Raw genomic sequence first — 11,730 nt, forward strand, 5'->3', positions numbered from 1 at the left:
GGCCAGGGCGCTGGACAGGAGCGAGCGAGCCAGGGCGGGCTGGGCCTCCTGAGGGTGGCGCAGCCTCCGAAAACACCGGGCCTTGCCGCCTGCGGCCCCTCGGAATGCCGTAGAAGGGGGGCCGGAGTCTGGTTGGGTTCCACCTCTCATGGCGGGTCAGAGGGCTCCCTCCCTCGGCGCTGCATGAGTCTCCTGCCCCTCCCCTCTCTCCTCCTCCTCCTCCTCCCCCCCCCATCCTCCACCGGCTCCGCCGGCCCGGCACAAAGATGGCGGCCGGAGTGGCTACATGGCTGCCCTTTGCCCGGGCGGCCACAGTGGGCTGGCTGCCCCTGGCCAAGTCCCCGATGCCCGGCGTCACCCAGCAGCGCCAGCGCAAGAGCGACGAGATGCTGGTTGTCAACGTGAGCGGCCGGCGCTTTCAGACGTGGAAGGACACCTTGGACCGGTACCCGGACACCCTGCTGGGCAGCTCGGAGAAAGAGTTCTTCTTCAGCGAGGACACCCAGGAGTACTTCTTCGACCGGGACGCCGAGATGTTCCGGCACATCCTGAACTTCTACCGCACCGGCAAACTTCACTACCCCCGGCACGAGTGCATCGCCGCCTTCGACGAGGAGCTGGCCTTCTTCGGGGTGGTTCCCGAGATCATCGGCGACTGCTGCATGGAGGAGTACCGGGACCGCAAGAAGGAGAACGCCGAGCGGCTGGCGGAGGACACGGAAGCGGAGCACGCGGTCGACGCCCCCCTGCCGCCCAACAGCACCGGCCGCCAGCGGCTGTGGAGGGCCTTCGAGAACCCCCACACCAGCACGGTGGCCCTGGTCTTCTACTACGTGACGGGCTTCTTCATCGCCGTGTCGGTCATCGCCAACGTGGTGGAGACGGTGCCCTGCCAGCCGGCGCCCGGCGAGAAGGGCACGAGCTGCGGGGAGAAGTTCGGCCTGGCCTTTGTGTGCATGGACACAGCCTGCGTCCTGATCTTCACCCTGGAGTACCTGCTGCGCCTCTTTGCGGCCCCCGACCGCTGGGACTTTGTGCGCAGCGTCATGAGCATCATCGACGTGGTCGCCATCTTGCCCTACTACATCGGCCTGGTCATGCCCAAGAACGAGGACGTCAGCGGGGCCTTCGTCACCCTGCGGGTCTTCCGAGTCTTCCGCATCTTCAAGTTCTCCCGGCACTCGCAGGGTCTCCGCATCCTGGGCTACACCCTCAAGAGCTGCGCCTCGGAGCTGGGCTTTCTCCTCTTCTCCCTCACCATGGCCATCATCATCTTCGCCACCGTCATGTACTACGCAGAGAAGAGCACCGAGGGCACCAACTTCATCAGCATCCCCGCAGCCTTCTGGTACACCATCGTCACCATGACAACCCTCGGGTGAGTGCCAGCGGGGGTGGGGGTGGGGTGGGGGGTGGGGGGGGCGCCTACACTGCTTCGGCTGCAGCACGAAGGGATGAATGGCCTCCTCCTCATACACCCCTCCCTATCTCTGTAACCCCCTCCTCATACACCCCTCCCTATCTCCGTAACCCCCTCCTCATACACCCCTCCCTATCTCTGTAACCCCCTCCTCATACACCCCTCCCTATCTCTGTAACCCCCTCCTCATACACCCCTCCCTATCTCCATAACCCCCTCCTCATACACCCCTCCCTATCTCTGTAACCCCCTCCTCATACACCCCTCCCTATCTCTGTAACCCCCTCCTCATACACCCCTCCCTATCTCCATAACCCCCTCCTCATACACCCCTCCCTATCTCTGTAACCCCCTCGTCATACACCCCTCCCTATCTCTGTAACCCCCTCCTCATACACCCCTCCCTATCTCTGTAACCCCCTCCTCATACACCCCTCCCTATCCCTGTAACTCCCTCCTCATACACCCCTCCCTATCTCTGTAACCCCCTCCTCATACACCCCTCCCTATCTCCATAACCCCCTCCTCATACACCCCTCCCTATCTCTGTAACCCCCTCCTCATACACCCCTCCCTATCCCTGTAACTCCCTCCTCATACACCCCTCCCTATCTCTGTAACCCCCTCCTCATACACCCCTCCCTATCTCCATAACCCCCTCCTCATACACCCCTCCCTATCTCTGTAACCCCCTCGTCATACACCCCTCCCTATCTCTGTAACCCCCTCCTCATACACCCCTCCCTATCTCCGTAACCCCCTCCTCATACACCCCTCCCTATCTCCGTAACCCCCCTCCTCATACACCCCTCCCTATCTCCGTAACCCCCTCCTCATACACCCCGCCCTATCTCCATAACCCCCTCCAACCCTCCATATCTCCGTAACCCCCTCCAACCCTCCCTGTCTCCGTAACCCCCTCCTCATACACCCCTACCTATCTCCGTAACCCCATCCTCATACACCCCTCCCTGTCTCCGTAACCCCCTCCTCATACACCCCTACCTATCTCCGTAACCCCCTCCTCATACACCCCTCCCTATCTCTGTAACCCCCTCCTCATACACCCCTCCCTATCTCCGTAACCCCCTCCTCATACACCCCTCCCTATCTCCGTAACCCCCCTCCTCATACACCCCTCCCTATATCCGTAACCCCCTCCTCATACACCCCTCCCTATCTCTGTAACCCCTCCTCATACACCCCTCCCTATCTCCATAACCCCTCCTCATACACCCCTCCCTATCTCCGTAACCCCCTCCTCATACACCCCTCCCTATCTCCGTAACCCCTCCTCATACACCCCTCCCTATCTCTGTAACCCCCTCCTCAAACACTCCTCCCTATCTCCGTAACCCCCTCCTCATACACCCCTCCCTATATCCGTAACCCCCTCCAACCCTCCCTATCTCCGTAACCCCCTCCTCGAGCACCCCTCCCTATCTCCGTAACCCCCTCCAACCCTCCCTATCTCTGTAACACCCTCCAACCCTCCCTACCTCCGTAACCCCCTCCTCATACACCCCACCCTATCTCCATAACCCCCTCCTCATACACCCCTCCCTATCTCCGTAACCCCCTCCTCATACACCCCTGCCTATCTCCGTAACCCCTCCTCATACACCCCTCCCTATCTCCATAACCCCCTCCTCATACACCCCTCCCTATCTCCGTAACCCCCTCCTCATACACCCCTCCCTATCCCTGTAACCCCTCCTCATACACCCCTCCCTATCCCCATAACCCCCTCCTCATACACCCCTCCCTATCCCCATAACCCCCTCCTCATACACCCCTCCCTATCTCCGTAACCCCTCCTCATACACCCCACCCTATCTCCGTAACCCCCTCCAACCCTCCCTATCCCCGTAACCCCCTCCTCATACACCCCTCCCTATCTCCGTAACCCCCTCCTCATACACCCCTCCCTATCCCCGTAACCCCCTCCTCATACAGCCCTCCCTATCTCTGTAACCCCCTCCTCATACACCCCTCCCTATCCCTGTAACTCCCTCCTCATATACCCCTCCCTATCTCCGTAACCCCCTCCTCATACACCCCTCCCTATCTCCATAACCCCCTCCACATACACCCCTCCCTATCTCCGTAACACCCTCCAACCCTCCCTATCTCAGTAACACCCTCCAACCCTCCCTACCTCCGTAACCCCCTCCTCATACACCCCTCTCTATCTCCGTAACCCCCTCCTCATACACCCCTCCCTATCTCCATAACCCCCTCCTCATACACCCCTCCCTATCTCCGTAACCCCTCCTCATACACCCCTCCCTATCTCCATAACCCCCTCCTCATACACCCCTCCCTATCTCCATAACCCCCTCCTCATACACCCCTCCCTATCTCCGTAACCCCCTCCTCATACACCCCTCCCTATCTCCATAACCCCCTCCTCATACACCCCTCACTATCTCTGTAACCCCTCCTCATACACCCCTCCCTATCTCCGTAACCCCCTCCTCATACAGCCCTCCCTATCTCTGTAACCCCTCCTCATACACCCCTCCCTATATCTGTAACCCCCTCCTCATACATCCCTCCCTATCTCCATAACCCCCTCCAAACCTCCATATCTCCGTAACCCCCTCCAACCCTCCCTATCTCCGTAACCCCTCCTCATACACCCCTCCCTATCTCTGTAACCCCTCCTCATACACCCCTTCCTATCTCCGTAACTCCCTCCTCATACACCCCTTCCTATCTCCGTAACCCCCTCCTCATACACCCCTCCCTATCTCCGTAACCCCCTCCTCATACACCCCTTCCTTTCTCCGTAACCCCCTCCTCATACACCCCTCCCTAACTCTGTAACCTCCTCCTCATACACCTCTCCCTGTCTCTGTAAACCCCTCCTCATACATCCCTCCCTATCTCCGTAACCCCCTCCTCTTTCACCCCTCCCTATCTCCGTAGCCTCCTCCAGCCCCTACACCCCTCCCTATCTCTGTAACCTCCTCCAGCCTCTACACCCCTCCCTATCTCTGTAACCTCCTCCAGTCCCTACACCCTTCCCTATCTCTGTAACCTCCTCCAGCCCCTACAACCCTCCCTATCTCTGTAACCTCCTCCAGTCCCTACAACCTTCCCTATCTCTGTAACCTCCTCCAGCCCCTACACCCCTCCCTGTCTCTGTAACCTCCTACAACCCTCCGAGATCTCTGCGCTCCTCCAATTCCGGCCTCTTGACCATCCCCCGATTCCCATCGCTCCACCATTGATGGCCAGGCCTTCAGCTGCCTGGGGGATCCTTGCACAGGTATTCTCACCCTAAACCTCTGCACCCCTCCCTCTCTCCCTCTCTCTCTCTCCCCTTTAAGACCCTCCTTAAGAAACCACCCCTGTGACTGTGTTTTTAGTCGCCTTCCCTGATATCTCCCAGGGTCTGAGTTCCGCTCCTGTGTGGTGTATTGCTAGGGGCAAGGGCGCTACATAAATGCAGCTTCTTGATGAGCGAGGCACCGACTGAGATAAGCGACTACTCTAAGTAAGGATAGGCGCTTGGGGAACGGAATGTCCTTTAATGAGACTCTGACTGCACAGAGAGCAGGAGTTTTGTGAATGTACACACCCTGATGTGTCCCTAGCTGGTTGGAGAGTAATGGCGGCTCGGTTTCTTGCTGAGGTACAACACTGAGGCTGACAAGGGGCGAGAATGCTGGGCTCGATGGGCCAAACGGTCACCTTCCGAGCTGGCGAGCTATTCGACTGTGGGAGCTGCACCTTAGAGGAATGAGACTCCATGTTCCAAAATGTGCCCCCCCCCCCGCCTTAATCTTATCCAAAAGATCTTCATCAGTGGGGGTGGGGTGGGGTGGGGAGAGAGAGGGAGAGAGATAGAGAGAGAGAGAAGGGGAGAGAGAGAGAGGGAGAAAGAGGGAGGGAGAGAGAGAGACAGAAGGAGAGAGACACAGAGGGTGAGAGAGAGGGAGAGAGAGAGAGAGAGACAGAGAGACAGAGACAAAGAGAGTTAGAGAGAGAGAGAGACAGAGAGAGAGAGACAGAGAGAGAGAGACAGAGAGACAGAGACAAAGAGAGTTAGAGAGAGAGAGAGACAGAGAGAGAGAGACAGAGAGAGAGAGACAGAGAGAGAGAGACAAAGAGAGTTAGAGAGAGAGAGAGACAGAGAGAGAGAGACAGAGAGAGAGAGACAGAGAGACAGAGACAAAGAGAGTTAGAGAGAGAGAGAGACAGAGAGAGAGACAGAGAGAGAGATAGAGAGAAAAAGACAGAGAGAGACAGAAGGAGAGAGACACAGAGGGAGAGAGGGAGGGAGGGAGAGAGAGAGAGACAGAAGGAGAGAGAGAGAGAGAGACAGAGAGAGAGGGACAGAGAGAGATAGAGAGAGAGAGACAGAGACACACAGAGAGAGAGAGAGAGCGACAGAGAGAGAGAGACAGAGAGACAGAGAGAGACAGGGTGAGAGAAAGAGAGAGAGAGAGAGACAGAGAGAGAGAGGGAGACAGAGAGAGAGAGACAGAGAGAGAGAGAGAGAGACAGGGAGAGAGAGAGAGAGAGAAAGAGAGACAGAGACAAAGAGAGTTAGAGAGAGAGAGAGACAGAGAGAGAGACAGAGAGAGAGATAGAGAGAAAAAGACAGAGAGAGACAGAAGGAGAGAGACACAGAGGGAGAGAGGGAGGGAGGGAGAGAGAGAGAGACAGAAGGAGAGAGAGAGAGAGAGACAGAGAGAGAGGGACAGAGAGAGACAGAGAGAGAGGGACAGAGAGAGATAGAGAGAGAGAGACAGAGACACAGAGAGAGAGAGAGAGCGACAGAGAGAGAGAGACAGAGAGACAGAGAGAGACAGGGTGAGAGAAAGAGAGAGAGAGAGAGACAGAGAGAGAGAGGGAGACAGAGAGAGAGAGACAGAGAGAGAGAGAGAGAGACAGGGAGAGAGAGAGAGAGAGAAAGAGAGAGAGAGGAGTCAAACAGGCTGGTGTAGGAATGGAGTCACGCATAGGTCCGGGGGGAGTTGTGGGGGACGGGAGCAGGTCTCTGCCCTGGGTATTGTGGGGGTAGTTTTTATGTATACCCATTCACGGGATGTGGGTGTCGCTTGGCCTGGACAGCACCTACTGCCCAATCCTGACATTGCCCCTGGAGAAGGGGGGGTGGGGGGTGGGGGGGGGGTGGGGTTGGTGAGGTGAGGGTCTGAACCGGTGGCTCCCCTGCGAGAGTCAGGACAGACCCGATGGGCCGAATGGCCTCTTGCTGTGCCCACGAGCGTCTCTGTGAGCGCGGCCGGCTGCCCCACCCCACCGGGCAGGGCAGCGAGGCGGGGGAGGGTGGGGGAGACCTTCTCAACTGAGGGGTGAAGCGCAGCAGGGTGGGGATTAACCGGGACAAGGGCGGGGGGGGGCATTTAAGACAGGCGTGTGGGAGAGAGAGAGGGTGAGGGAGCGAGAATTGGCATCTTGCTATTGGGATTGGCCATGGGTGGGAGTGGGGGTGTGGGGGTGGGGCGGGGGTGGGGGTAGGGGTTCGGTTGTGGCCTGACAGGACTCCAGTTAGGGTGAGGATGGGGAGATGTGGGAGAGCGATAGGGGTGCGGGCGAGCGAGACAGTTCAAGGGCACCTCGACTGGAAGTCTTTTATTGACTGGAGGAAGAGGCTGTGATTTAAACCCCATTGATCGGCCCGAGAGAGTGTGTGTGTGTGTGTGTGTGTGTGTGTGTGCGCCGGACGAGTTCTATTTTCGAACAGTCCCGCTCCTGTGGGACTTGGGGATAGGAATCTGGGAAAGGGTTCAAACACTGCCGTTAATAACTCTCCGCAAGGTTCCAGGTCCCTGAGACACTGGGATCGAAAAGAGAGAGGGAGCGGCTGGGGGGGGTCGAAGATTAATTTCTCAGGCAGAGCTTTACTCTCACCCCACAAATCCCCCACCCTGTGTTTAAAATTAAAACCAGGTTTCACCTCCCAACACCCATTCCCAGAGAGTGTAGAGGGAACTTTACTCTGTATCTAACCCCGTGCTGTACCTGTCCTGGGAGTGTTTGATGGGGACCGTGTAGAGGGAGGTTTACTCTGTATCTAACCCCGTGCTGTACCTGTCCTGGGAGTGTTTGATGGGGACCGTGTAGAGGGAGGTTTACTCTGTATCTAGCCCTGTGCTGTACCTGTCCTGGGAGTGTTTGATGGGGACAGTTTCTAACTGCCTGTATTTGGGTTAATCAATCCTCTGCTGCTGCAGTGTCCAGATGTAATTTGACCGTCGTGACATCTATGAATGGGCTCATGTTGAAATGACATTTGATACGGAGAAGATTTCTGAATAGGTCCGAGCTCGAGGTCCTCCTCGGTGTGTGAGTTGACACCTCCCTGTTCTTGGTGAATGAGTTACTGCCCTGGATCTCTGAATGGGGCAGCCCTTCATAGCTGTCCCACCCCAGTCATCACCCAAGGGTGTTTCCCCCTCGTGTGGGGGAATCTAGAACTCGGGGGGGGTGTGGGGGGTGGGTACAGTTTCAGAATGAGGGGTCTCCCATTGAAGACAGAGATGAGGAGGAATTTCTTCTCTCAGAGGGTGGTCAGTGTGTGGACTTCTCTCCCCACAGACAGCAGTGGGGGCCGGCTCACTGAATATATTCAAGGCCGAGTGAGACAGATTTCTGATCGACGAGGGGGTCGAGGGTTATGGGGGAGGGGGAGGGGCAGGAAAGTGGAGTTGAGGTCACAGTCAGATCAGCCACAAGCTTATTGAATGGGAGAACAGGGGCTCGAGGGGCCGAATGGCCTACTCCTGACACTCAGGCCTCCATTCCCAAGTCCTTCCCCAATCCAGGTGCTCTCCGAGGCAGAGACTGCGAATTGTCCCCTGTCCCCGCTCAGGTACAGTAGCTGCTGGCGGAGAGGGTGGGGTGTGGGGCTGTGGTGGGCGGGGTGGGGTGGTGAGCCGATCGAACTCTTTCAAATGATGAAAGGGGTCCCGATAGGGTCGGCGTGGAGAAAAGGTTCTGTCGAAGGGTCACGAGGACTCGAAACGTCAACCCTTTTCTTCTCCGCCGATGCTGCCGGACCTGCTGAGTTTTTCCAGGTAATTTCTGTTTTTGTTTCGGCGCAGGGAAGATGTTTCCACTTGTGCCTGTGCTGTGACTCGCCGTTCCGGAGAGAGAGAGAGAGAGAGAAATCAGGGTCCTGAGCCAGATCTGCAAGCAGGGTCCAATCGTATTAAACCTCCTGGGGAGATGGGGGGGGGTGGGTGTGTGTGGGGTCATTGGCTGGGGGCAGTTTTAAATATTCACCATTGCCAGTAAGGGAGACAGAGGGAGAGACAGATAGAGGAGAGGGAGAGAGAGAGGGAGAGTGAGACAGTGAGAAAGAGAGAGAGGGACAGATGGAGAGAGAGGGAGAGTGAAAGAGAGGGAGAGAGAGGGAGAGAGGGAGAGTGAGACAGAGTGAGAGAGAGGGAGAGACAGATGGAGGGAGAGAGAGGGAGAGTGAGACAGAGAGAGAGAGGGAGAGTGAGATAGAGAGAGAAGGAGGGAGAGTGAGATAGAGAGAGAAGGAGGGAGAGTGAGATAGAGAAAGAGAGCGGGTAGAGTGAGACAGAGAGAGAGAGAAAAAGGGAGACACAGATGGAGGGAGAGGGAGAGAGAGAGAGGGAGACTGAGACAGACAGAGAGAAAGGGAGAGAGAGAGAGACAGGGACAGAGAGAAAGGCAGAGAGAGAGAGAGAGAGAGGGAGAGATAGAGAGAGAAAGGGTGAAAGAGAGAGAGACAGAGGGAATAAGGGAGTGACCGAGAGACAGAGAGAGACAGGGAGACAGGGAGAGTGAGAGACAGAAAGAGAGAGAACCAGAGGGAGAGACAGAGAGAGAGAGAGAGAGAGAAAGACAGAGGGATAGATCGAGGTAAGGGGATATAGAGAATGAGTCAGAGAGAGAGGCAAAGAAAAAGGTAGAGACAGGGAGAGAGAGACAGACAGAGGGAAAGAGAGAAGGAGAGAGAGAATTAGAGAGAAAAAGGGAGACAGACAGACACACAGAGAGAGAGACAGGGTCTGACATAGCAAGAGAGGCTGGGATGTCTCCCCATCTCCCCATGTTCCATCTCAAACACCTACACCTCTGGCAGCTGGGGGAAGGAGTGGGGGGCAAACCCTGCCCGTGTGACTCCTCTACCCCTCTCCCCTCTCCCTTCTCGCTCTGTCCATTCATCAAGCCAGCTCTGCTGTGATCAGAGAGCGAGATAGTGTCAAGGACCCTGGGACCCCCCTCACGGTGGGAGTGGGTGGGGAGGTGGGGAGAACTGACTGTGTCCCCTGGTAGGAGTCAGTCTGTATCTGAGTGTGCAGGAGATGATGCATTTAAACACTGGCACAGTGCCCTCTCGACCAATAATGGAAACTCTCTCCTACCCTTGATGTTCCAGGGTCTGCAGATCGATGCCTCTCTTGTTAAACAGCTAATATTGATGAGTCAGTCATTGCTCAGCGTGTTTCCCAGGCCAGCAATAAACTCCATTCTGCTATCTCATACATCTCTCAAATTGCACCTCAGATACAGCACAAGAACAGCCCTTTCGGCCCCTCTGCTCCATGCTGGTCTTTCTGCTCCACACCAGCCTCCTCACACCTCATCTTCATCTCCCCCTGTCCCCTCTTCATCTCCCCCATCCCCTCTTCATCTCCCCCTGTCCCCTCTTCATCTCCCCCATCCCCTCTTCATCTCCCCCTGTCCCCTCTTCATCTCCCCCATCCCCTGTTCATCTCCCCCCATCCCCTCTTCATCTCCTCCCATTCCCTCTTCATCTCTCCCTATCCTCTCTTCATTTCGCCCTATCCCCTCTTCATCTCTCCATCCCCTCTTCATCTCTCCATCCCCTCTTCATCTCCTCATCCCCTCTTCATCTCCCCATCCCCTCTTCATCTCCCCCATCCCCTCTTCTTCTCTCCCTATCCTCTCTTCATCTCTCCCTATCCCCTCTTCGTCTCCCCCATCCCCTCTTCATCTCCTCATCCCCTCTTCTTCTCCCCCCGTCCCCTCTTCTTCTCCCCCATCCCCTCTTCTTCTCCCCCATCCCCTCTTCATCTCTCCCTATCCTCCCTTCATCTCTCCCCATCCCCTCTTCATCTCCCCATCCCCTCTTCATCTCTCCCCATTCCCTCTTCATCTCTCCCCATTCGCTCTTCATCTACCCCATCCCCTCTTCATCTCTCCCTAGCCCTCTTCATCCCCCCATCCCCTCTTCATCTCTCCCTATCCCCTCTTCATCTCTCCCCATCCCCTCTTCTACTCCCCCTATCCTTCGATCCCTTTCTCACTCATGTGTTTATCCAGATTCCCCAACCCCGAACTCAAATACATCAGCACTAATTACCTCAAGCAGAAACATAAGTACCAGGAGCAGAGCTTTGAAATATATTCTCACATCAAAGGCCTGCCAAATTCGCAAACATTTTAATTTAATCCTGTCAGTCAGGGGCCAGATTGCCAAGTCTACAGACATTTCCAACTGTCGGAGTATCAGTTATTCTGTTTATATATAGAATAACAGATACCTCGGAGTGAGTTACAGACTGGAATCTAATCGAGGTGTTCGGGGTGATTTATATATAGAATAACAGATACCCGGGAGTGAGTAACAGACTGGAATCTAATCGAGGGGTTTGGGGGGATTTATGTATAGAATAACAGATACCCGGGAGTGAGTTACAGACTGGAATCTAATCGAGGGGTTCGGGGGGGTTTATATATAGAATAACAGATACCCGGGAGTGAGTTACAGACTGGAATCTAATCGAGGGGTTCGGGGGGGTTTATATATAGAATAACAGACAGCCGGGAGTGAGTTACAGAGTGGAATCTAATCGAGGGGTTCGGGGGGGTTTATATATAGAATAATAGATACCCAGAGTGAGTTACAGACTGGAATCTAATCAAGGGGTTCGGGGAGTTTATATATAGTATAACAGATACCCGGGTGTGAGTTACAGACTGGAATCTAATCGAGGGGTTCAGGGTGGTTTATATATAGAATAACAGATACCCGGGAGTGAGTTACAGACTGGAATCTAATCGAGGGGTTCGGGGTGTTTATATATAGAATGATAGATACCCAGGGGTGAGTTACAGACTGGAATCTAATCGAGGGGTTCAGGGGGTTTATATATAGAATAACAGATACCCGGGAGTGAGTTACAGACTGGAATCTAATCGAGGTGTTTCAGGGGTTTATATATAGAATAACAGATACCTGGGAGTGAGTTACAGACTGGAATCTAATCGAGGGGTTTGGGGTGGTTTATATATAGAATAACAGATACCCGGCAGTGAGTTACAGACTGGAATCT

At 55.5% G+C, this 11,730-nt stretch overlaps 1 protein-coding gene across 1 annotated transcript in view; it reads left to right on the top strand.

Moving 5' to 3' along the window:
- The first annotated feature begins 266 nt into the window (after window positions 1-266).
- The window catches only part of kcnd1 (potassium voltage-gated channel, Shal-related subfamily, member 1), a 197,439-nt gene continuing 185,975 nt past the window's right edge, over window positions 267-11,730 (top strand). Inside the window, exon 1 of the mRNA XM_041181438.1 lies at window positions 267-1,378. Coding sequence (XP_041037372.1) covers window positions 267-1,378 — 1,112 coding nt within the window. The remainder of the gene's footprint in view (window positions 1,379-11,730) is intronic.

The sequence above is a fragment of the Carcharodon carcharias genome (assembly GCF_017639515.1).
Source record: "Carcharodon carcharias isolate sCarCar2 chromosome 35 unlocalized genomic scaffold, sCarCar2.pri SUPER_35_unloc_4, whole genome shotgun sequence".
In the NCBI taxonomy this organism is placed as follows: domain Eukaryota; kingdom Metazoa; phylum Chordata; class Chondrichthyes; order Lamniformes; family Lamnidae; genus Carcharodon; species Carcharodon carcharias.